The 27,373-nt window shown below is 45.2% G+C and overlaps 1 protein-coding gene across 3 annotated transcripts in view; it reads right to left on the reverse strand.

Moving 5' to 3' along the window:
* Il1r1 (interleukin 1 receptor type 1) overlaps positions 1-27,373 on the reverse strand; it is a 69,674-nt gene that overhangs the window by 21,774 nt on the left and 20,527 nt on the right. The window contains exons 1-3 of one of the 3 annotated variants that reach the window (XM_052745012.1): positions 15,410-15,672; positions 5,565-5,640; positions 5-68 (exon numbers count right to left, since the gene is read on the reverse strand). In XM_052745012.1, the coding sequence (XP_052600972.1) occupies positions 5-62 (58 nt within the window). In that variant the 5' untranslated portion in view covers positions 63-68; positions 5,565-5,640; positions 15,410-15,672. Of the gene's footprint in view, positions 1-4; positions 69-5,564; positions 5,641-15,409; positions 15,673-27,373 lie in introns of those variants that run through there. The other 2 variants (XM_052745013.1, XM_052745014.1) reach the window with 2 other exon arrangements.

Below are 27,373 nucleotides of genomic sequence, written 5' to 3' on the forward strand. Positions count from 1 at the left end.
TCACCGGTCTCCAGTGAAAGTAGAGGGACAATGGAGCAAAGGAGCCCAAGTAGCACTCTCATATTCTCCTGGAGAAACAGAAGAAGGGAAGGAAGACAGAGCGTTAGTGACCTAGCAAATCTCTAGGTTTCCTGACCCTCACCTGTCCTCACCCATAACCCCCCAGGTCACATGGAAGAGCCTTCCCCACCATTCCAAGTTATGTTAGGCTTCTAGTTAGAAAGTCAGGGTGTGTGTGTGACAGAATTGGGGACAAGTTAAGATTTAAAGCATTTCCAACATCTTTCCCCAAAGACATTTCTAGTCTTATATTCTGCTTGAATCCCCTTAGAACACATTTTACAATCAACATAGTCTATGGCCAGATCTCTCCACCCATGGGCGCTACATCTACAGATCCAACCAACTGCCATGCTAAATAATTTGGAAGACTGTACTTCTGTGCTCAAGATGCATGGCTTTTAGGACAGTCCCTAGGACACAGAAGAACAACTGTGGCCATGACACTGACATTTCATTAGCTATTGTAACTAACCCAAGGACGATAAAAGTACATAGGCAGATGTGGAGGGGGTTTGAGCACCTACATACTTCAATATCTACAGCAGTTGTGGAGCCAATCTCCCTTGGGGACAGATGTAAGTGGACTCACTAAACCCAAGGTAACCATCTCTACCTTTGTACATCCGTCTCTACCCAGAGGTATTTCCCACACCCAAGTCACGCCTTCCTTGAAAAACCCAATATTCAATTGCCTGTACAACATAATACACATGGAGATGTGCCCCAAAATGACTAAAATAAATCATATCAATATATTAAAGCTGCGTTTATTCTTGTGGTTTGGGTGGATTTCCCCTTCGCTGGGGATTTTTATTCTTTCCAGAAGATCTATGATGAACATGTGTGAATCTTTTCACAAAGGAAATAAAAACACCATTGCTTCTATATATCTGAAGGCCTCACCAGCATGTCCTTAGAGGGTGGTTAGCATTGGGGCTCCATATTAAATGGAGGTCCTGATGACTTACTCTCCTCTTAAAATTCTTATCTTTATGTATTCGTTTTATGAAGTGTTGAGTTTCATGACATTTTTGTCAAGTGTGTCATGTACATTGACCCTATGTAGCCTTCATTACCCCCACCTGGCTCCTTCCCACTCTATCTTCCCTCTAACCCTACCCCCCTTCTCCTGTCATGCCATATATGGGTCTTTGCTAGGGTCCACATATGGAATAAAACACATTTGCATTTGCCTTTCTTTCTAATAATATGATCTTCTCCTGTTCCATCCATTTTTCTGCAGATGATTATAACTTGGTTCTTTTTCATGACTGAATAATGTTCTTTTGTGTATATGTACCACATGTGTGTCACCCATGTTGATAGATACCTTGGCTATTTTAATTACATGGGCCTTAGGCTATCTATATGGCAGTGAATGTCACCAGATTAACTACCTGCCTAACCTTCTTCAGGACATGCCCAGCACCTCATCCACAAAACAAAGTCCTTAAAACAATATCAGATTAATGCAAAGAAGAACACCAGACTCACAGTTTGCCTAAACCTCTCAAGTCCCAAATGAGGTAAACTTGCATATCGTCTCCTTTCTCTACTTATTTCATTCTCCTGAACAGGTGCCTCATGATGATGTTCAGTTAAGACATGAGACTTCACCTCATGTCTCCAGCAAGCTTTTATACAAATCCACTCAGGGGCCCCTGAGAACCCCAATCCCAATAATACAGCAAGTAAGTATTCTTGCCCCACCAAATTGCCCTCCCCTGGGACTCCCCATCTAGTTAAGAGCCACACAGGGCTCCAGATCTACTAAGCATGCACTTAAAAGAGACCTGGGCTTCCATCCTGAAGCAGCTACCCCAGGACTCTCTCCCTAGAGGTAACAGTTGGTGTTCTATATCACGGACATCCCCCTCCTCCAGTTTATAAAAAACTCCTGTAATGCTGCTCTCACTCAAGCCCCTGCTTGGACTCATTGCAACACCAGGCTCCTTATTTGTCTCTCTGCCTGTGGATTTCTATATGCCAATCAAATCAACTACTCAACACCTTCCCTAGGCTCCCAGTGCATGTAGAAGAATCCTGCTCCCTTGCCAAGCATAGGGCTGCTCTGTTCTGGGCTCTCTTAGCTCTACTGAATGTCCCTCCCTCCCCCAGCTCACTCCACAGCAGTCTTCACCATGTGCTCCAGTCTCTTAGATTTGTACTTAACTGTTTCCTCTACCCTTTCATTCACTGGCTCCTAGTCCATCAGAGCTCAGCAGCCTAGGACTAGAGGCCTCCCAGAGCTCCTGCCTGGCTTCATTCTCTGGGCCTTCCCAGCAACGTATGTCTGCTATGCCCTAAGCATAATCTTCCACTTAACCCAGGATGGAAAGTAGCATGTAACACTGTGCTTGAAACCCAGAAGTCCTTAATAAAGCCTCAAGGAATGAAGGAGAAAAAAATGAGCAAAATAAACAGCTGAATCCTCAGTGCAATTCTGGGCAATGTCCAGAGCAGACTATGAAACTCACTGCTGGGAAAAAAACAAAACAAAACAACACAATAACATCAACATCAACAATATAAAATTGCCTTTCATTTTATGAGACACTAAATGTGTCTATATTTTTACCTGTAGCTGTAAGTGTGAAACCTAAAGTCCTTTAACTAAGATAACACTCCTGGAAACTAAATGTCTGAAGGACTTGAAGATTAGCTGGAAAATGTTCTACTCGAGAAATTGCATTAGAAAGTATACAAATGTTACAACACACTTTTGAAATGAAGATTGATGGAGGACAGGTTTTATCTGAACCTTTAAGACACACCCATTCAGTTCTTGTGGCTGTAACTCCAGCATCAGGATGTTGATTCTTAAGCCTGGCTTAAGCCTTGTTGGGAGCTACCCTAAAGTAGTAAGACTGCATTCCTTACATATCCTGTAACTCTGATCCCTCACCATAAAAATCGGTCATCGACCACAATGTAGGTTAATAGTACTATTGCTGTATTTACTCTAAACGAGATTCAGATTATGAAATATGATAGGAGGTTTGGAAGCTTGTGTCCCGGCTTCTTACCTCCTTCTGTGAGCATATGGCAGTGTGTATCAAGTCTTAGAAAAGACTCCTCAGTATGCTCCTCAGTATCAAGTCCTGGCTATTCACTCAGTCATCTTAGTATCAACAAGGGTGTTTTTAAATAAATCACATGGATGCTGCTGGTTGCCAGTTCACTCAGGTACAAGATCGGGCTTGTTTGTTTATTAGGCAGAAGAAGGAAAATATGCCAGGCTGCCCTTTTACAGTGTATGGCTCTCAAGCTGGAATTCTAGGTTAACTATTTCAAGTCCATGGCCAATGACCTAAGACCAGTTTCTAACCTCGTGGTTGACTAAGTGGTGGAGGGGCAGGGAGACAAGTTTTCCATCTACCCCTACCCTGCTCTAGGGAAAAAATAAAAACCAAAGCAGGATGTGAGGAAACCCTTTGCAGGGTTTTTGAGTCCTTATCTGGCAACAGGACCTGGGGGTTAAGGTTCCACACCAAGCAGGGTGGGGTATTAAATGAGTGAGGAGATCAGAAGGGGGTGGGGGCTGAAAAACACACCCTTGAGATGACACCCACTGCACTCCCAAGAAAAACCAACCAATGCTAGGTATGGTGGCACACACCTGTAATCCCACCACTGGGCAAGCGAGGCAGGGGAGTCATGAGATTGAGGTCAACCTGAATGACACAGAGCAACTGCACCTCTAAAACAAATGGGCGAAACAAAAGGCCAAACAAGCAAACAGATGCCACCCAAAATCAGCACCAATCCCTTATGCCCATCAGCAATAATGTTAAGACCCAAGGTAGAGACGACCTAGGCTAGACATTTCAGGACCAGCAGTTAAAAGACTGTCCAAGTGTGGACATGGGCTTCAATATACTTGGAGATTTTAACCACTGTGTGGAAAATAAGCTGGAGACAAGAGGAAAGATGTGGAGAACAGACCTCTTGGAGGCCCAGATGAGCAGCAGGAGGGGATGGGCAGGGAAGAGAGACTGAGGGTAGCTGAAGGTCAGATTCTCTTGAGGGTTGGGATGCTGGATAAGCTCAGCTTCTGTGCCTCAGTTCCTCTATGTGACAACTGGAGCTGAGAATGGTATCTGTCACTGAGTGCTGTGATGATGGTGAAATGAGTTGCCACACGGAAACCATGTGTAGCAAAGTCCCCACCACCACCACTGCCGTTATCACCACCACCCACACTGTGATGACAGGTTTGGATAGAAGATTTTCAGCTTCCATTCGTGTCTTTTTCTACCCACTGCCCTGCTCAGCGGCTGTATATTGAAGCCCATGTCCACACTTGGTTCTGGGCAAAGAAACAGGAATAATGACCCAGGGACCAGCTCATGGAGTTTGGTGGCTCCAGGGGAAGTGAGTGAATCCATATTCATTCTGCCGGGTCACATGCCTGCAGGATGAGACCCGCCCCACACACAAGGGTGACAGGAGACAGGGCCCTAGCTGGCCTGTGGGAGTGAAGAAGGGTATTAAGAAATGCCTTCATTATGGAATATAAGCCGAAGACAGGTGTCACAAACTATCTGGAAGGGGGGGTGCTGAGTGTCTACAACAGGGGGGGTGCACTGAGGGGCTGGATTTTAACTTGCACATGGCAGAAAGTCACTTAAAGATTTTACACAATGGAGTGGGGGATGGCTACATTTTGACTTTCTATGAAGATTTTAACCACTGTGTGGAAAATAAGCTGGAGACAAGAGGGAAGATGTAGAGAACAGACCTCTCAGAGGCCCAGATGAGCAGCAGGAGGGGATGGGCAGGGAAGAGACTGAGGGAAGCTGAAGGTCAGATTTTCTTGAGGGTTGGGTAGGCAAGGTAGATGAGCTGGGTTGAGACACAGACTGCTCTGACATGACCCGAGTAAGCTTCCGGTACCAACACTGGCCCTGGTCTCCTCAGGAGGAGGTCAGGAGTGTTCTTTCCAACAGAGATGAGGAATTTGAAGGTGGGGTGAAAGAGGCTCCGAATGTTCTGAGAGGGCTCTGGCCCCCAAACTGGGAACTCACTTCAATCAGATGGCCTGAGGAAGAAGGTCAGCAATGACCTGCCATGGGACAGCAGGGCCCTAGGGCCACAAACTCCCTCAAAAATCTGACAGCACCTCCCTCTCTCCCTCCTCCCCTTCCCTCCCCTCCCCAGCCTCTAGGGTCTACTGCCTTGCTCTTCTTCTCTGCCATCAACCCTTTGAACTTCCTTCCACATATGCGTGAGATCACATGGTCCTTGTCTTATTCCGCCAAACACTGTGTCCTCCGGGCCCATCCACATTACCTCACTGTGTCCAAATTCTGTGCCTCCATAAAAAAACAAAACCAATAACTAATTTGATAAAAACCCACTGTCCCCCAGTAAAAATGTGACAGCAAATATCTTTGCACACAGGGGAAACTGTCCCAAGACTGCCTGTGCAGCTGAGGTTAGAAGGCTTTGATTGCTTATGAAAAATGACTAAGGAACCCTGCGGTGACCCAGCCTCTTACCTCGAAGAAGGCTGCTTCCTATGTGAGTGGTCCTACTTCTCAGGAGGGAGAGAGCATCTTTAAGGGGCGTGTCTACCTGGGGAAGAAGAGCATAGGTATATTGAATGGACAGGTGGAAAGGGCCCCAGAGCCACCAGCACCCCAAGATGAGTCTAAAGGTCTTATATATTCACAAAAAGTCAAAAAGTCTATGTCCCATGGTCCTTTAGGACAGAATACCTTTAGGGAAACAGTCAAAGGAGTCAGGAATATGGAACTTGACTCACAAAGGGTCAAATGCATGTACTGTGCTGTGCATTCTGCCAGTCAGAGGGACTCAGAAATGGATGAAATCCCTCTGGGGACGGCTGGCTCAGTACTGGTGGAAAACAGAGCTAAGGACTTGCCACATGCCTGAAGAAAAAACATGGAAAGTTCCCCGTTAAAAGCAGGCACATTAGCTTTTAAAAACATATATTTTTTTCCTTAAACCAAACACATTCATATGCCTGCCCCCCATATTACAGAATTTAAAATAATTCCCCAAGAGCTGTTTGTGATTGCCTTTCTGGTATTCACCACTCATTATTCATTTCTGCAGTTTCCTCTCGTATTTTGGAGTCTATTTTTTTTTCATGTCTGAGTCATTTCCTTATGCCTATAAAAAGCTAGTGGGACCTTTCAATGTCCACCACTGACACAGACCGACCAAATCGATGCTAAACATTTGCGTAGACTAAATACACTAAATCCCAAACTATGAGTCATGCCTTGGGAGATAGAACACAGCAGCACATTGAGTTGTCAGAAGCACAGTGGTGCATTATCATGGGTCCTATTACAGCACAAAATCAAAGAGAACATTCCAGATCTTCCTGTTCTTATCCAGAGGACTATGCCCCCCTAATCCCCAGGAGCCTCAAAAATAACTACAGCTGATGGGAACCACAGAGAAAGTATCACAGGGTGGCTCATACAAGGGGGAAGGCTAACAATTGGGTAAATCTAGGGACCTTCTGCAAAGACAGCTCCCCATTCACTCCAACCTGCTCCCCTTCCCACCTTCCTATTTACACCTGAACCTCTAAGTGCCTTCATACTCTTCCCACTTCTTCCCCATGACTGAAACACCAGCACTTCAATCAAGATATCACTATTCCTGGGAAACATTGCCCAAGCCAACAGCTCTCCTTATTTCTTCAGACAAAGGACCTTTGATCTCTAGCTCACATCGCCTGGCTCACCCCCACCTGCCTTCACTCCGGGGATGATGTCTACCTGCCTGTCCTTCACAGCTGGTATCTTGGTTGCTGGGCCTGAGTACCTGTGCCATTCTGCCCCTGGATGCATCTCTTCAATTCTCCTTAGCAGCAGCTGAATTAAGACAGCTCTGAACTGATTCTGATCAGAAACTGTCCTTGGGCCCTCCCAGATACCCCGTTTCCACAGCCAGGAACAAGTTACACAGCATCTCCATGGCACAACACACAGGTGCCTCGGACAGCTGAGGCAACTCAGCTAGCACCCCAATGATTAGTCCTCTCCACTTGAGATGGGAGAAAGCAGAACAGGACAGACCATCCCCCCCATATTCCTGTGAGCAAGGCCCCATCCTTCACAGCTTACATATGCCAAGTGTGTGATAAATACTAGCAGAAGAGAGGAAGGAGGGAGGGAAGGAATCCCTGACCTGCCATCTTTGAAGTCTACATGAGCAGGCTGTTACAGAGCCAGTCCACCTCTTACTCAGTCTCTTCCACAAGCACCCACTTTTCTTTCCCTGCATCTACTATGCTGGGAGGCATCACGAGGCCGCCAGCAGATGTAGCCACCTGGCCTTCTAACCTAAACAAACTATTATTTACAGATTATCCAGGTTCCAGTATTCCGTTACAGCAACAGATGCAGCCTACCATAATACTAGACTCAGACCAAGAAGCATAAATGTGAACTAAATTATGAAAAACAGAAAATAAGTACAAGAATCAATATGACCATCACTGATTCCCAACCGAAGCCCCTTCCCAAGAAGGGTAGTGGCTGTGACAAGAGCTGTGAAGGATGGATGAGCTGGCAGAGGGGGAGTCTGCTGTCCCTCATCCCAGGCGTCAGAAGGGAAAGGGGTTGTGCCTTTCTCTCACTCTGCAAGATCTACCTTGTCCAATGCAGGCCCAAGGAAGGTGACAGCTGTGGGCCCCAGCATTTCCCTCAAGGCAAGTCCAGGCCTGAAGAGGGTATTTTTCTTGCATGTGGCCATACTGAATCTATTAGATGCTTTCTTATGAATGAGGAATTTCCCACGAACTTGAAGTCTCCTCCTCTTCCTGAGAAATTCCCCACACTGTGAATCCTGCCTTCCAGGACAGAACCTAGGCACAGGCTCTGTCAGATGCACTGAGGACACACATTGTGTGGGTCCACCACAGAGGAAACTGCTAACTGCTACTGGAGGAAGCTTGTCCTGGGACTTGGACTCGGTGTGCCAGAACAGGCTGTGCTGGCCCTAGAGCGGGATCTTCCCAGAGCAGGACCAACAGTAGCCCATACTGTAATCTGGTTATTCTCAACCTCTCTTTCTAGCCAGCTCTTTCCACATATGAGGGGCTCTGAGCATATGCACAAGTTGACACCCTAGTCTATACACGCAGGTACATTCCCTTCTATACAGTCTTTCCCCGGGGCCCCCAAGGCAGGAATATTGGGAGTGGAGTCCCCCAAGGTCACTCAGAACAGCCTTTGGCAGCCATGGAATTGGAGTCCAGATAGTTGGGGAAAGAATCCCAGGGCACCTGAGGACCTGAAGCATGATCAAGAAGCAAGTGCTGACGGTCAAGTCTCTAGAGGGCCTCTCCTTTTGACCTTATAGACTCTTCATTATGACAAGGGACGTGGCTCATGAGTTGCAGAGCAGATCTGCACAAGTCACTGGACTTCAGGGGATTCTAGGGGCAATTCTAAGGAAGCCAAACCTCAATAGAAACCCAGGAGTGGAAGTACAAAGCAAGAATAAGTTCTTGCTTCTTCTACAGGCCTGGTGGAGCCAACTTCCAAATCTGAAATTTACAAAGGAAATCCTAGCCATTTTAGTCTCTGTCTCTCTCGCTCTCTCTCTGTCTCTCTCTGTCCTGTTTTTTTTTTTGTTTTTGTTTTTTGTTTTGCTTTTTGTTTGATTTACTGCTATGACCCCAAGCCACTTGAAATGAACAGCAAATTATTTGGCTCGTAGTCCTGGAGTCTGGGAGCATGGAGCTAGCATCTGTGCTGGGCTGTCCATGGCAGAATGTGGAAAGCAGAATGTAGAAGAGCAAGAAAGGGCAAGAGTGAGCAAGCCAGGGAGGGCTGAACTCACTTTTATAACAACCCACTCCTGCACTAATGAACTCACTTCCCCTATACTGGCATTAATCCATTCTTGAGAACAGGGCCTTCAAGACCTAATTGTTTCCTGTGAGTCTTGCCTAACACAGCTGCCCTGGAGAGTACATTTCACACCTGTGAACTCTGGTGACCACACTCAAACCACAGCACACACATTCCACATTTCTGGCCTCATCCCTACATGTCTACCGTTCCGAACAATGCCTCTTAGAGCTACAGCATCTGTAACACATTTGTAACCTCTCACACCAGACATACAAATATATGTGTAGATTTAATACATGGAGAAATATTTAGAGAATTCAGCTCCCACTAACTTAGTCATAATTGAAAAAAAGCAGGAGTTTAAGCATGTTCCCCAGCTTGTGAAGCATCATTGCCTATGTGTTTACTAAAAATCGGTGAAGATGGGTTTTGGTATTGAACTAAGTCCACAATGATGATGCTCCCCCTGGTGCCCCTTTGTTATAAGCATTCAACCAGATTCTTAACAGTTGCCAAACTTAACCAAAAAGTCAGTGTGATAAAGAAGGCTAAAAGGAACGTACAAAGCCACAAAACTACACAGCCATAGAAACTACTTTACAATCCTATACTTACTCACAGGAGCCCTTGATTCTGAAACCAGAATGGGCACATTTCCAAGAAAATCTACAGCCATCCAAGGGACCTGACTCTATCTCCCAGTGCGGTCATCAGCTTTACCCAAGGAGATGATTTTTATACTGAAACAGAGGTGGCTGTGTATTGAGAAGAAAGGAAAGAAGCCTCCAAGATCTCTCAAGGAAAAATCAGGAGGCATCAGAGAAACATCCCATAAAGTAAGCTACTTTGTAGTATTGGGTTTGATTTCTCCAGGTCAGTCTTTGTGTTGAACGTCCAAGTGGTGTTCTCTAAAGTAAATGTCCCTTATCATCTCTGAATTCCCAGTCATGAGACATGGAAATATCAAGGCCCACAAGCTCGAACCCTCTAGACAACATTGGGTACCTCGAACTAACTTCTAAAAAAATCCATCTATTTAGGAGTGCCCAGACTCAGGCTGAGAAAGGAGAGGGTGGGAATGATTCCAGAGGCACCTGGGGACCTCTGTGGTCTGCACTAAGTGGTTTCCATTCTATAAAAATTAGTAACAGACAAAGTCACAGCCAGACACTCTGACCTTGGGAACCATTGGAACCACTGGAGAAATAACTTTACAAAACTACAAGCCAACAAAGCCTCACATACAAGAAGGGACCAAAGAGACTCACTTCCTGGGAACCCCAATGAACATCAAGACCTGCAATTTTCAATCAGAGTACATTGGTTTGGCTTATTTACCCACCCACACAACGAGGGGAAGGGATTATCTTTTTAATCACAGAGGACGCATAAGGATGAAGATAAGGTAAAAAAATTGCCCAACAGGTTTCATGTGCTATGATGAAATGTCAATACTCAGCTGTGCAAGGCTCAAAGCTACAAGACGGCCCGTTACAACTAAGGCACCTGGGTTTAGGGACAAAAGGGGAAAGTGAGGCAGAGACACAGCCACTGTCACAAGAAACTACAATCAAGACTAGGCCAGTGGGGGTGAGACCAGCTCCGACTCTTAGCTGAGGATCTGCAGAGAGCCAAATGATGCAGCACTCTCCCTTAGAATTTTCATTGTTTTCTCTTATATACTGTTTTACTGAGGTAACATATAGAGCAGACATGGATGCCTTAGGTGCTCTGTTCCACAAGCTGGAACAACTCTAGATACCAGGAAGACATCCTGTATTTTCAATTTTCATCAACCCCCAAAGTCCTTTGTGCTCCTCAGTGGTCACCCCCATGTGCATGATGCCCATTATTCTGATTTCTATTGTTGCCTTTACATATACTCCCTACAGTTTATGCTAAATGCATCCTGGACAGCTAGCTTCTGTGCTATTACTACTACAGTTTATCTACTAGTACATGGGTTATGTCAGCCCCCCCCCACCCTCACAAGTGCTCTAATCACCACTACCTAGTCATACAGAGAAGGCAGTGAGTGGTTCTCAACATGGTGGGCAGGGCCCCTGGGAGAGCATTCCAGAAACTATGCTGAAGAGAAACACAGGGAACGAGTGAAGTCCTGAGTGAGTGTACGGGGTCGACAGTGGCACAGCTAGGTCAAGGATCCCAATGTCTTAGATCCACAGGAAAACAAAGCCTACCTCAGGCTAAGAAAATAGCAAAGTCTTCCCTCCTGTGTCCAAGTGTGAATGTTGACAATGTGTGTGGAAAATATCCATCATAGATTTCTCCCCTCTGGATGTTTACAGCATGAAGACCGCTCCCCCTTTAGAGACTGATCCTACTAAGACCAGTGGAACATGCTTATATTAACCTTTCCTCCTTGTTTATCCATATACAATAAACCCTTCCTCCATGTCCAGCTGTATACAATCACTCCACCTCTCGGTTCAACTATATATAAACACTCTGAGCGTCCGAAGGAATGGGGCTTCTCCATCATCAGAGAGCTCAGCCCATCCAATCCCAGCTTTTCCGTATGTATGTCTATCCTTTCCTCATTCCCCACCCAGTCAGGTCAAGTCCCTGGAGACATGCAGGATGTGGCAGGGGACACTTTGGGTGACTATCTAGAATCTGGACCAGTTCAAGGCAGTCCAGTTCATGAAGACTTGATCCCTGTCCTTCATGACCACCAGGCCATCCCCAGACACAGCAACAGAAAATGTATCTGGTGTTTTGAGCTTAACCCCGACTCCATCCCACATCTATAGAAAATGCAGAGTAGGAACAATTTCCATACACACTGAAAGGCTTAGGAATGCTTGTAACTGCTGTAATAACTAAGACGACTCACCTCTTACTACACTGAGACCTTGACCAAGAGTCAAGAACCTGTTAAAGGTATTCATGTGGCCACCAGCTCACCTGTTCCCCTGAAGACTTGAGTTTACCCCCACACTATTCTGTGGTCAACATATATAAAGTGCTGCCTAGCTTTATGCTAATGTTGTGGATTATTATTTTAAGATGCGTTATGTTTGTTTATGCTGTGGAACATTTGTTTTAATGCTGCAAAGATGTGTTGCATTCTTTTATGTTGCATTTGTTTAACTCTGTGAAGCTGTGCTACTTTGCCTATCTAAAACACCTGATTGGTCTAAGAAAGAGCTGAACGGCCAATAGCAAGGCAAGAGAAAGGATAGGCAAGGCTGGTAGGCAGAGAGAATAAACAGGAGGAGAAATTTGGGAGGAGATCAAGGAGTGAGAGGAGGAGGACTCCAGTGGTCAGTCATGCAGCTACACAGCAAGCCCTGAGTAAAGAAAGGTATATAGGATAAAGATAAAAGCCCAGAGGCAAAGGCAGCTGGGATAGTTTAAGTTAAGAAAAGCTAGCTAGAAATAAGCCAAGCTAAGGCTGTGCATTTATAAGTGATAATAAGTCTCCCTGTGTATTTATTTGGGAGCTGGTGGGTCCCCAAAGAGTCAAAAGAGTACAAACTACCAACTACACCCCAAGCATAGGCAGCCTGAAATACATAAGTTTAAAACGAACTGCTTTTTTTTTCTTTCTTTCCATTTAGACATTATATTACTGTTTTTAAAAATTGTGGTCCACTAAATTGTATTTTATCATCTTGGAGTTGCAAACAGATTATTTAAAAATATTTGCACACAGAAGTGTCGGATAGCTGGTGAGGTAAGAAGCCCTGACTGAAAGTGGCAGCCCCTCACTTTTCACTGCACCCCCACTAGGAGTCATTGCTGGACTTTCAGGTGACCTGAGCTGAGGTGGCCCGATGTGCAGAGCTGGGTTCTCCAGACCCTTTTTGTTAGCTCAGCGCCAAGCTGCACTACAGTTACCAACCTGCACTTGTAGAACGGGGAACTTCAGGAGGCTTAAGCCTTGCTCTTCCTAGCCCTTTAATGAAAACCAGATGAAGGATTCAACCCCACTTTACACCAAGAATCCTTTTTTTCCCCCAAATACTTCACATTTATCTTGAAGACACTGACAGCTGCGGCTTCCCTGGTCATTTGAACCATTTCTAGTCAGTGTGGACTCCATGTTTGCTTCCCTCTCATTCTATTTTAATTAACGACATCGTATAAATCCTTTCCCAAACAGATGAGATAGAAAAATGTCTCAATTGGACACACACAAGGAGGAGACAGCTCAGAATCCAAAGGTAGTGACCAGGGACTTGGAAAATTTTCAGGGACTTTCAACACCTGGTGACAGGTCTCTTTGGCAGGGCCCCTCTGCCCACTCTCCGGTACTAGGTGTGGCTAGGAATCTGCTGGCACTTGCGGAGGCCAGAGCAGGCAAGGAGAGGGGGGTGAAGTTGCCAACGCTGCAGATCCTTCTCCTGTACCCCTAACCACTTCACAACCACACAGAGAGAGAAACGCCAGCCAAGCGCCAGCTTTTAATGACACCTGGGTAGCACTGTGGGGCAGGTAATGGCCAATGAGTCAGGGCTCCTGACAACTTCTCTCCTTTGAAGTGGCAAGTTCATTATAGACCCATCCTACAGCACAAGACTCTGAGGACCTATGCTCTTCCCTACGCCATACCCTCTGCCACGGCTGTCTCACTGCCATGGTCCAGCTTTAGCCAGCTTGTTAACAAGAAGTTCCCTCTATGGAATCTCTGTGCAGGCGAACAGACACTCCCTGTTCACACCTCCCATCTGCAGGTTCCCAATCTACCCTGGTTCTCTTGCTTGGCTGGCTCATGAGTCTATCTGAGCACCCCTGCTATTCCTTAGAGCACCACTGAGCTGTGTGTTCGACCACTGTCTCCACACCCCCTCTATTGGCAATGCTCGCTGTGTCCTACAGGCTACCCAGACCCACACTCTTTGCAAAGTGGCAAATTTCAAAGTACTATCTTGGGGGGGGGGGGAGCCTTCCAATATTTGCTAACTTGCCAAGAGGGCCCACGTATGTGAGAAGACAGGGATTTTTCATTTATCTCCATCCCTTTCCCTAGTACTTCCCCCCAGTGCCTGGCACAGTAGTAGCATTCAATAGATACCTGTTTGATAAATGAGTAAAGCTAATAGTAAGCAGTGTCTCGCCAGGGTAGAGGATTTGCCAGAAGAGCTTATGTGCCTCGGGAGCATAAAGAGTACTTTCACGCCTCATTACAACATGGGGGTTCAGCAGAGTCTGTGAGAAAGGGGAAGTTTGGTCCTTCCTCGCCAAAGCTGTATGAGAATTGAGAGCAAATGTCCTTTATTGAACTGCACACTGGCCACCCAACAGTGAGCCTCTACTGGCAAGTACTTACTGGGCACCAGAATGGCTGTCAGCCCAGACTGAAAATAAGTCAGACCCCATCTCCATGGACATCATGTTTCCACCTAGCTCAGGAGTTAGTTTAGGATGTGGAGGTGTAATATTAAATAAAATATAACGTGCAGGATGTTAAGAATTTAGAAGGGCTCAAAGAAGAGAAAGATACCAGCAGCTGCTTGGAAAGTGGGAGGAGAGGTGGGATTTGTCCCCAGCACCAGGCTGACTCCCCGTAGCTCACAGCCGTGGGGTTCCATGCGGTATATCTACCTCCGGAGGATTGGCATTAAGCCAGGGTGACTCAGGCACCAGTTCCAATGACAGATGGACTTCAGCTCCTTTTTATCGTGGCTGGAGTAGCCCAATTGATTAGATTCTGTTGTCTCAGGTCCTAGGATGTCCCTCAGAGCCCCAATTATGGGATGTCTCCATCTGGTGAACATCCCCAACAGTGCAAAGAGCGAGCCCTGGTAGGAAGGGGAGTCTCCCTGCCTCCCCTGACAGTCTTTCTCACTTCCCTCCCTCCCCAAAACTTTAGACGCAGGGGGTGTGAAGCCCAGAGGGTGCCAGTCCTCAAACAAAACAGCCTCCATCTAAGCTGCCATAAAACAAAGTGATCCTGGCATCTCACCCACAGAACTGCTGCGAGGATAAAGGGCAGTAAGAATAAGGGGCCCTATAAACTGGCAGACTCTGGGCATGTTTGTAAACAGTGTGTCTACATTCCCCAGGATCAACCTGTCTGGTGAGAGGATTCATCCCACCAGATGGATTAAGGAATTCACCTCTTGCCTTGTTAAAAATCTCTCTCCCGAGCCCTAACTTATAAGGGGGTTTGTTTAGTTAGTTACAAGTTAATTACACTTGGCCAGATCTCAAGGCCTGGGAGCAGTTTACACAGGGAGACTCATGTACCTAGAACAAACCTGAAGAAAGCTGGGCGAGTTCCCCCAAATTATTTAAATGACCTTTAGTCTTGCATGTGTGCCCACAACAGAGAGAGAGAGAGAGAGAGAGAGAGAGAGAGAGAGAGAGAGAGAGAGAGAGAGAGAGAGAGAGAGAGACTGCCATCACCTTTCTCCTTCATCACAGAGAACGCAGACACGCTGGCTACTGAGTAACTTAAGAAGGACATTTACCAGGGTCAAGGCAGCAGCATGGCCTGGCCACCCCATCTCCCCAACTCTCCAGTTTTCTCCTACCTGGGCTTGCCCGGGTGCCCCAGTGGGGGTGCGCAGAGATCTAGCAGCTCCGAGCCAAACCCGCCCAGACCGGGAGCCACCGGAGCCCTGGGAGCCGCGCGAGGGGTGCTCCGGTGCCGGCACTCAAGGGTCACATTCCTGCCGCTCGCGGGGCAGGCGAGCCCCTCTCGGTCAGCGCCGCGCGCTCCCAGGCGGTTCCCGGCGAGGGGAACGAGCTGTGTCCGCCCGAGGGAGCAGCACGCTGTTCCCACTCCCAGCCCGGCCCGCGGGGGCGTGCAGCGGGCGGAGACTGCCGGCCCTATTAAGCCGCGGGCGCGAGCCAGCTGGCCTGGTGCCCACGCCCCGCCCTGGGAGCCGGAGAGGTTGGACAGTCGTGTCCCTGCCAGGCATCTCAAAGTCTGGACACCCCAGCCAGGCGTCCCAGAATCTCTGCATCCCCTTCACCCCCGCATGCCCACCCCCGGGTATTCCATCCCGGGGTCTCTGCATCCCTGCAAAGCATTTCAGGGTCTTTGTATTCCTGACCGGCATCCTAGCGTCCTTGCATCCCTGCCAGGTGTCCCGAGTCCGGGGAAGAATGGCTGGGGAACCCAAACCGCTTGGCTCCTCTGAGCAGCCTCGGTGTTCCCACCAAAATTAGCTGGAACAACTCACCTCTACACAGCAACCAACCTGGGCCACCTAAATGAGATCTGAGCTAGTGACCCTCCAGGTATCAGATCCCGAGGCCAACAGGTCTGTGCCCAGCGCAACTTCTGGAGCCTGGCGCTAGATGCCTCCAACTGGCTTTGGGAATTTGTCACTAGGTTTGTGATACCACGATTTCCTCTTTGGTTGTAAAGGCGCGCAGCAGCATCTTGTGGCGGGGTAGAGACTAAATGAGCCCTGGCCCAGATGAAACACTGCATAGGCTTTATACTTTGCTGCATTACTGCTCTATGCCAGGCTGAACAACCCTTTCCCTTGTCCTATCAGAACCCAGTTAATTCTAGGACTTAACTATGCAAAGGAAAATTCATGCTCAGGGGAAAAAAAATCAAGAATAGCCAAGGTTATAGGGCTGGGTGCTTCTTTCCCGGTCATATGGCGATCCTGCAATACCACTGCAAATAAACAATGACTGCTTGCTCCTTCTAGAGCACATGGCCATTTCCTGCAGGTCATGGATTCCCTGCCATAGTCCCATAAGCACCTTCGGAAATTCAAGGTTGAAGTCACCTGGGGGCAATTCTGAACTAGAAGAAAACAAAGGAATGACCGTCCACGGCAGCTTGTCGTAGATGTTGCCTGGGGTCTAGCAGGGCAGAGGTTTCTCACTTATCTGTTTCTGGAGGTTTGAACTGCTCCTTTTTCTCAGAGAAGCAGTTTTAAGTCTGGCAGTGACGTGGTACTATGCAAATTCATTAACTGTCCCCTAGGTCAGTGGTCCACAGAGGTGGTTCTCACAGCCTTGACTACAATCATAACAAGATCTGACCCCTCTCGGGACCAGAAATGTCATGTTGTAATTACTGAGGGCTACCCGGTATCTGTATTTTTTACAACTTCCCTGTGACTCCCCTGCTCAGCTCGCATCATGATGCAGGCAGACCAAGTCTTCCACCTCATGGCTGTTTCAACAGAGGTGTACTGCAGTAGTTTCTTTTTTAAAACTACATATTAACTATGCAGAGTAATTATAGGCTAAATGTAACAACTCACGCATACATAAGAGTTTAATCATACCCACCCTGATATCTTATAGTCTCTCTTCTATGGCCATGTTCTTTATTTCTCTTTAATATCTCATTTATAACAGGAAACATGATATTTATCTTTTTTTTAAGTCTAGTTTGTATTGCTTAACACTATTATCAACAATTCTATGCACTTTCCTAAAAAGATCTGATTTAATCCTGGCTACATTTAATTCTTTATATCTGAATAACATTTAGTTTTATGTATATGTGCTTTCTTTACCCATTTATTTATTGAAAGGCTCCCGGGCTGATTCACGATTCTATTGCGGTGAATAGCTCAGCCTCAAAGATGGGTATGCCAGTGTGTGCATGCTGACTTACACTCTGTAAGGGACATAACCAGAAGGGTTGAGGATGATCACATGACAGTCCTTTAATAAGTGGTGGTTTAATGAATGCTAAACAGGTGGATCAAACTGGAAATTGTTGACCCAAGCTGTCACTTGGTGGCAGAGCACTTGCCTAGCACGTGCCAGGCCCTGGGTTTTATCCTGACTGTCACAAACAAAATAAACTAATATATGAATCATTGATATGGAAGCTTTGTGTTGGTAAACATAAACTTGCCTGGGCATTTATGTACTGAAAGATCCCAAAGCAATTTACAAGTAGCAAAATTGATTTGTGCAATGATGTAGAGATAAAATTTGTAATTTATTTGCACTTGAGCCTCACTATGTTGTCTAGGGTGACCTTAAAGTCCTGAGTGGACTTGAAGTCACATGATCTACCTACATGATCCAAGTAGCAGGTCATGCACCATAGGATTTCTTCTTTTTACATATGGACCCATTACCCCTACATGTCCTGGAGACACACAGGCATCTACATGCAGGCAGGGCTCTAGAATGTGCATTCCAAGTGACAGGATTTACAGATCCCCCTCCTCACCTTATGACCTGGAAGGTTTTACCCAGGACCTTGGTGCCGCCTCCTCCCTCAGACATGTTGGGAGTCAGTCTCCCTCTGACTCCCTTTCCTTCAGCTCCCTTTCTCCAGACAACTTATGTGTGGCCGCTTTACTCAGCTCCTCAACTGGAATCTGGGTAAGCACAGACAGCCACCTCCATGTCACTCCGCTCAGTTCTCGGCACCACACAAATGTTCTGAGCATGTTCACACGTTTCCACATAAGACACACCACTAACTCTGCTGTTGTACACTGTTGACAGGCCTAGGCTCCGTCAGTGTCATAACGGAGTCTGGTGTCCGTCCTGGCCTGAGCCAAAGAGTGCATTCTATTACACTGCCGTGCTCACCAAAACATCCAGGAGTCTCCAGACCTTCCTAAGGGACCAGGAATAAAGAGCCAAAAAAGGGAAAGAAAAAAAAGTTATACAAAATGATGCTGGAAGGAAATTATGGGCTTGGCTACAGTTTGTAAAACCACAGGATGACTTGTGGGTCGAAAACCCTCGCTGGAGATCAAGCAACCTTCAATTCAATCTCCTTCACCTTCACTACCCCCAGTGACTTCCAGTTAGAACAAGACGAGGGGAAGAATCATGAAGAGTGTGTTGTTACTGGCAAGGATCCTGGGTCTTGACTCAGTAAACACGAAACAGCTCTGAAGCAGTAATTTTTTTTTCCCTGTCGCCAGAAAGAATGAGAATGCATAAGAAACATCTAGAGAAACGCATTTATGCATTTAGAGACAATTGTGTTTTGACAGGCAGGGCCTCTGTGACTCTTAACTCGCTACACCTATTTTTGCTATTTGTGGAACTTCCAGGAACCTCTCACAGAACCACAGCACAGACTTGAAACCACTGTCCCAGATGGACTTCCTTGTACAGCCGAGTTTTTCTGCTCCCGTCACACATTTTCCATCTACCGACATCCAAACAGGCACTTGTAAACCTCTGTCTTGTCACTGAAACATCTCAGTTTTAAGCAGTTCAGTGTTTTCCCCCAATTCATTTCTCTAAGCAGTTTTTCACGGGCTTCTGAGATTGTCTTTCTAGTCAACATACTGTGATTTTATTTTTATTTTTATTTCTTTATTTTTTGCAGTCCTTTATCAAGCAGAAGGCCACAGGATAACTGGGGGTGGAAGGTGATGTAAACGGATAGCCCACATCAGGGCAATGAGCCATTTCTTCTTAACTTCCTTCATAAGGAGAGGGGAAAAGGACAGATGTGACAAGCCAATTATTTGCTTCATTGCAGTTTAATCTTGCTCAATGAAGGCAAATAGCTGACAGAGGCTTTGTGCCTGGATTATGTCACATATTAACAGAGACGCATGGCCTTGTGCTGATGCACCGAACAGAACCAGATTAGTGGAGGGCGCTCTCCTATCTCTGCTTCCCTTCACCCTCTCCTCCCCTCCCCCGTCTCAACATGTGTCCCTTTCAGGATTGCTCAAATCTGAGAAACTCTCAACACCAGCAACTGAAATTTTGTGGACCAGTAGGCTGTTTCCCATGATTCTCCCTGTTGCCCAAGAAACGCCTGTTGAAACTCATGGACTCAGTCATATGCCATACAACAAGAGCATGACCCCCAGATTCTCTTTTATTTCCTTCTTATGTTTTTATATCGTGTGTGGGTATATATGTCCCTGTGTGCATCCATGGGGAGGGATAGTTTCTGTACGTGTGTACGCACGCGTGTTAAGGTCAGAGGACAACCTTGAGCATCATTCCTCAGGCTCTGCCCATCTGTCTTTGCCTCCCCAGTGTGCTCCCCCGTACATGGTATTTCTAACTTGGGTTCTGAAGATTGAATTTGGTCCTTGTGCTTGCAAGACAGACAGACACTGTACTGACTGAGCATCTCCCCAGGCTCTAAACTTACTGTAAAATTGAGATTCCAAATGGCCCTACCATCGTTGTTCTCTGCAAGTGTCTATAAACAGTCGCTAAGTTATGTCTATGTTCCTTTCTGTATAAGCACCTGTCAAGCCCACACGTCCATGTTGGGAGTCTTTCAATCTGTTGGTCTCTTCTAAATATAACTGAAATGTAATTTCTCTATGGGGGGGGGGTCTTCCTTTAATATGATCATTGTAGTCAATTAAAGACAATCAATACTCTTTAACCTTGAGGAGCCACATTGCATTGCTCCCCACCGAGTGTATACACGCTGTTTACTTACCTTCCCTTGAATCTGGGCTGGCTTTAGTGATTTGCTCAACCAATAGAAGGAAGGAGGTGGAAATGACTTCGGAGGCCAATCAAATAAGCTTATTTAACTGGTGTTTAAGAGAAGATATGGCCTGGTATGGTGGCAAACCTCTGCCCCATGGAGGTACCCTCTGTGTTCCTGTGCAGTCTGAGGCAGGAGGATCGGGAGGTCGGCTGAGGCTACGTAATAAGTTGCTCATCAGCCTTCTTGCTTGTTGTTGGTTTAAATTTTATTTATGTATGTGAGTTTTTTTTGAGGTATGAGTGCTCTGTCTGCATATATGCCTGCATGCCAGAAAAGGGCACCAGATTCCATTTTAGATGGTTGTGACCCACCGCGTGGTTGCTGGGAATTGAACTCAGGATCCCTGGAAGAGAAGAGCAGCCAGGACCCTTCACCACCGAGTCATCTCTCCAGTCCCACATCAGCCTTCTTGAGCCGCACGGCAAAGCCAAATGGAAGGGAGGGAAAGAGGGAAGGAAGAGTATTAGAGAGGAAGGAGAGAGGAGGTGGAGGGAGAGGAGAGGGAGAGAATGAGAGGAAGGAAGAGAAAGAAGAAGGGAAATGAAGAAGGAAGTGGAGAGAAGGAGAAGGGGGAAGGAAAAGAGGAAGTGAAGAGGAAGGGTGGGGAAGGAAAAGGGAAAAGAAACAAGATGTATTCCTTTTCTTTCTTCCCTGTTTATGGAACTGGCACCTGGAAGGCCCAGCAAATGACAGTGATTTGTGGTTGACCTAGAAACAGACTCCTAGAAAGGACCTAAGAAGATGCCAACGAGGACACTGTCAGGTACCCTGTGGGCTTAGGGGGACAGGCTGTCTGCCAGTGCTACCACCGTACAGACAGAACTCATACATTTTGTCAGATTTATACTTAACGTTTCATATTGCTGACGTTCTTGTAGAAGATGTTATTTTGTATATTGCTTCCTGAATGTTCCACTGCTAATGCATAGGCACACAGCTGATTTTTGCATATTGATCTGTAACCTGCAAAACTAACTGCATTAGTTGCATTAACTCTGTGTGTGTGTGTGTGTGTGTGTGTGTGTGTGTGTGTGTGTGTGTGTGTGTGTGCGCGCGCCCCAAGGATTCTCTATCTGGAAACCTATGTTGTCTGTAGATAGTTTTATTTCTCTATCTGGAAATCTATGTTGTCTGTAGATAGTTTTCTTTCCAAGAGGTGCACCCTATATTTCACTTTCTTTACTTTTTCTTTATGCCCCAGCTAAATCCTTTAGTACAATGCGGAGCAGGAGTGAGGAAGCAGGCATCCTTGTCTCACTGGTCTTAGGGGAAAGTTTCCTTTGAGTCGGATGCTAGCATGGGTCTTCTTTACATACACTTTCATCAGGCTGATGAATATGCAGGGTATTTTCATCAGGGATAAAAATTGGATTTTGATAACCCCTTCTCTGGCATCTATTTTTGAGTTTTGTTATTATGACGAATTGCAAACATCAGTTTTCCAGTGCTGAGCCAGTCTTGCCTTGTGAATATAATTAGTCATTATAGATTTACCTTTGTAGAGAGGGCTGGATTTTACTTATTAATATTCTGTTTAAAATTTGTATGTCTTCAAGGAATACTGGTTGATAATGTTTCTGTATTATAGTCTCCAGTTTTGATGTACGGAAAATGGCCTTGGGGAGTTGGGAAGACTTCACAAATTGAAAATGATTGATTCTTCTTCCGTTTTCTAGTAGAGTTCAAGTAAAATTGATACTATGTCTTCCTTAAGGGCCTGGTAGAGCTGTCTGGGACTGCAGTTAGTTTTCTGTGTGGGATGGGCCGGTATAGAGACATGTTACACCTTAGAGTTCTCTGCTTATCTCTTAGAGCACATACAATACAGTTATAATAAACTTCAATGCTCTTATACTCTACTTCTTACACTTGTATTAATCCTTGACTGTTTCTTGTAGATTTTTCCCTCTGATTTGCGTATCTGGTAATTCTTAGGTGGACACCAGACATCATGGATGTTTACTTTCTGGATTCTGAGTCCTTTTGCCTTCAGGATACGGTTGAGTCCTTGAATATTGTTTGTTTCTTTGGGGTCTTGCTTTAAGTCATTAGGTAGGAATATAACAAGCAGCATTTGGTCTAAGAGAGTTTCCCCACTGCTTGTCACTTCTGAGTCCTCTATAAAATGCCTTTGGATCCAGACATTTTATAGGCACCGAGTGGCAATAATGGTTGTCTCTGGGCTTGTGTACTGTTTTATCAAGTGTTTTAGAGTGGTTCTTCCCCTGGATGGGGGAGCTTTCTCATGCAGGTGTAAGTCAATGCCCTGCTGAGTTCCTACAGAGGACTCTGATGGTCTCTAAAATGCCTGTTCTCTGCATCTGGTCCTTCCCATTTGCCACCATGGCCTTCTAAGCTCAATCTCATCGATTCAGAAGTTTGCTGAGCTCTGACTGAGTTTCTTCCCCTGTACTATGACCTGGAAACTCATGCTGGTAAACAGAAACAATCAAGGGCTCAGCCATTTGTTTCTCGACTCCTAGGGTGGTAGGCCTTCACCACTGACATCTGGTATCTGAAAACCCTGGCTTCACGTACTCTCTCTTGTTGTTTGGCTGTTTCTGGTGAGAAAGTTGATCCAGGCTCTCTTACTCAATCCTGACTGGAAGCAGAAACATGCCAACAACTTCTGAAGTTCATCAGTGAAACGGACTGGAATTCTTCACTCATGGCAAAGTATTTTTTTCTTTCCATTTAAGTTGAAAAAAGTACTTGAACTCTTGATAAAACATAAACCATAATGCAGAATTGATCGATGCTGGCCAAGGCCGAGATTTTTGAGGAAGGAAGTTAACTGTGAATGCCACACACAAACATCCTGGCTACTGTTGGATCCAAAAGGCAGAGAGACGAGTTGTAAGGCTCCAGCCGGGGAGGAAAATCCCCCAAGATTGCCAGTGGAGATGGAAAAGAAAGAAAGGCGCTAAGGAAACATAATCAGAAGAAGAGAGAAGAGGAAGGAGAGAGAGAGGGAGGGAAGAGACTCCAATACACTCTTTTGATCTGGCAAATCCAAGAATTTTGAAGGGCGAATCATTAACAATTGCCATTTGGAAGCAGGCAACAAAGGGAGAAGCTGAGAGGGGATTCTGAGATGATTATAAAAATCATTAAATGTTGGAACATGATATGAAGTCAATCCATGTGTCCCACGACAGAGGAACAGATAAAGAAAATGAACATAATGTGTGTGCATATTTATACACAATGAGATCCTCTTCGGTCATAGAAAGAAGGAAGTCCTGTCATTACAGCATTGTGCACAGAACTAGAGGGCAATATTAAGTGAAAAACAACAGGTACAGAAAAATACCGCAAGTTCTCACGCAGATATGAATACTTGATTACCTATTAGTAGAGAGCGGAATGGGGAGGGAAGGATGGGGAGGAAGAGTGGTGCAGAAAGGATGTTCAATGGGTATAAGAAAACAGGTAGGAAGAATAAGCTCTAACAATCTATAGCATGTGGAGGTGACTATGATTGATGATAGCTAATTCTACAATTCAAAAGAGCTAGCCAAGAGGATTGTGAATATTTCTAAAAGAAATGATGAAAGCCTGAGGTAAGAGATATATTACATTCTTACCTCTAAGTATGTACAATTATCATGTGTTAACTAAAAATAAATTTTACATTAGTAAAGAGAAGAGGATATTCTATTCTAGTGATTCTCAAAAGGTCCCAAGAGCCTCTCAGAGGGTCCTTAAGGTCACAAGTATTTTCATAGCAGTTCAAAGAAGTCTTTTACATACATGCTCTCTCATGGCATTCAGTAGAATTCCCCACAAGCTATATGGTATATAGCTCAAAGATCAAATATAGATGCAAATTTTAAAATTTTGCTGTGTTAAGCTAACCATAGAAGAATTTTCCAGAACAAGGTATATATTGTAAAGCAATGCTGCTAGTCTTATTTCCAATTTGTTTTAAATACACAATTATTTCATAAGAGATATCATGTTACTTATATTAACAATCAAAAGGTGTATTGGTGTTTTCAATGATCCACAAAATTTACTTTTAAAATTGCATAGTTTTAGTGTCTAATATAGTAAAGCTAAGAAGAATTAACCATGCAGACAGAAGGTTTTTAGCATTGCCAATAATTTTAAGAGTGTAAAGTGCCTCCGACAAAAATCTGATAACTTCTCTGAATAAAGCAGCCTATGAGACCACTGGGTAGGTCTGGGAGGAATTTCTGAGGGAAAGGACAAAGGGCAAAGAGATCAGGAGGGAATCTCCCTGGGAATCAACTCCCCACTTGTTCCTCTGGCTTTGAAGTGATATCTTAAAGGACACCATCCTTGATAAGCCTTGCCCATAGGGACATAGTGTAACCATCACTGAGGTTTTACTGTCATTTGGTAGAAAAATTTCCATGCTCAATTCCCTCCTAGAAGGTGTGAGGAATCACTACATCATCTGCAGTTTACTTGACCATGGCTTTTGTTACTTTGCTCACTACTGTGACCAAACATCTCACAGAAGCAATTGGGGGGGTACGGAGGGGGGGGAGGCATTGGTGGGGAGACATGATTTATCTCAGATCACAGTTTCAAAGAAAATAGTCCACCATGGTGAAAAAGGCACAGTGACTGATGTGGCTTGGTTTATGATGCCAGAAGCTTGCAATGGGGCTTCCTAATATGGTGCTGACCAGGGGGCAGAACACTCATGCCCCATCCAGAAGCAGATGTCACCTTTAAGGTCTAGCCTGAGTGACTCTCTTCCAGAAGATAGGCTGCAGTCCCAAAGGTTCCCCCAACCTCCAAATGTCCAGATTCGTGAGCCTATGGGGAAATTTTCATGTTCAAACCATAACAGCTTTCTTAAGTATCCATCTGGCCTGTGTTCAGTAATCAATCATATATGTAGGAAGGGAATGTTTAAGAACCAAGCACATGTGTCTGACCACAAGTGAAGCACTATAACAGGACAGCATCATGATTGTCCATGTTTTATCAAGAGCAACTGATGTCCCAAATGGGAGCAGGAGCTTATCCAAGGATTACCTAGTGAATGGACTCATGGAATGAGACTTCAACTCACTGTCTGAAGCTGACATTCTCTCCCATCCACACTGCTGGATGTTACTGTTCTACTGTTGACCACTGCACAGTAGAAATGCCTTAAAATTCAAGAGAGCTAGAGGATTACTTTCTAGACCCAGAGAAAACGTAGCATGATGGTTACTGGCATAGACAAAGGAACCTGACAGCCTGAGATAGTACCCCACTCACATCCCAGCTCTACCAGGACTAGCCGTGGTCAGGGTTCAAGTCACTTAATGTCTCTTGGGTCTCAGCGATAGGTGGTAAAGTCATATGGCAATCATGGGTACATAATGGCATTTCGGTCACTGGTGGACCATGTGTACAAAGATGGTCCCACGAGATTGTAGGACCTAGTGACATCACAGCCATCACAACAGCATAACTCCATGTTGTTCACACAATGACAAAAATTCTCTGAGGACACTCTTCTCAGAACATATCTCCATCACTAAGAAATGAACAAGTGTAGTTATAAGTTTCAATGCATTACTGGGTTGATGTGAGGACTAAGAAAGTTAACACGTGAGAGAATTCACATTGTCGGGTGCACACCAGGTGACAGAGATGATTGTGATCTGCCTTACACAATCTTATCTGCCTACTTACACTTCTCAGAGACTTACTGAGAAGCTTGCAGAATCTTAGTGTGCCTGAAAGGGTTTTACTGAACAATACTATGCAAATAAAGTAACTATTGCTGGGACTTTCTTAGGTATGAACTCAGAGTGTGATTTCTTTTGGGAACAGGGAGTTTTTTAGTGGGGAAAAAAAGTGGCTAGTATTGCTTGCTGGAAGGCTACAAGCTCGTCACCACAGCTGATAAATTCCTCATTCCCCAAACATCAGCCCAAACCACATTTGAAAAGCAGGGCATTGGGACATAAACACTCCAGTATAAAATAAACAAATCTGATAGGTATATCTAATTCCACCTCTGTGAGTTAAGAGCCATGAACTTGGTCAGTAACATGAGGAAGTAATAGGAACTGAAATCTGAATGCTCTTGGAGGTTAATAAAAGATTAAAAAGCAAAGGGTAGCCTACAACAAAAGATTTCACAACATTCTTTACGTAAACTTAGACATTTAGTTATTACTGGGCCAAAGTGGTTCTCTTGCGCTCTGGTTTTTCATTGTTAAAGACTTTTAGCTGAACTTGAATCATTTCCTGTCTTAACAAGTGCAATATGTCTTTCTTGTTCCTCCTACATTGTTAATGTCCAAATCACTACTGCTGAAGAAATCCCCCTTGATTGTTGCCAAATACATATCCCAAAATATTAGATGTCTGTTGTTGTTGAAAGTTGCACATATGTATGAACATGAACATGAGTGTGCACAGACACAGCCCTACATTAGTGAAGTCCCTATTAATGTTTACTAGCACATGCAACCACTTAACTTGACCTAGCTAACTAACTCCTTTCCCCACTAGAATAGAAGTCCCATGAGGGTAGAGTTTGGGTCTTTTCATCCATTGTTGTATTAGTACTATATTAAATAAAACCTGAAAGCATATTACATACTGGATGACTGCATGGATGGATTGCTTCATTCTGTCCATTAAAATACCCTGTGCCTGGTTTCAGTGTTTTTCAATGCCAGTGATTTTTAATGTTTTCTTTTCTCTGTCCCAATTCTTCTCTACGACCACTTACAGTTCTTCCGCCATTTTTATTTCCTCTCACTGTGTGTGTTTGTGAACACGCAAGTGTTAATGTTAGGCTTCTCACCTGACCTGGATCCTTTGGAAGTAGGTAGGAGCAAACTTAGTCAAGAGCTCTTCAGAGTTTCGAGAAATTGAACAAGGTGCTTCTTATGCTTGACTAAGAGGGCCCCTGAGCAGGACAGTGTGCAGAAGAGGAAGAAATATGCCAAAGTCTAGATTGTCGATCAATGTCTAGGATTGATACTAGAACAGACCTCCTGAGGTGTACAGCTTCTAAGAGCAACCACATCAATGCCAGTATAGCTTCTAAGTACAGCTTCTAAGAACAATTGCATCCATGCATGGCTAC

Source organism: Peromyscus californicus, unplaced genomic scaffold (genome assembly GCF_007827085.1).
Source record: "Peromyscus californicus insignis strain IS unplaced genomic scaffold, ASM782708v3 Scaffold_19__1_contigs__length_69161282, whole genome shotgun sequence".
NCBI classification, from domain to species: Eukaryota; Metazoa; Chordata; class Mammalia; order Rodentia; family Cricetidae; genus Peromyscus; species Peromyscus californicus.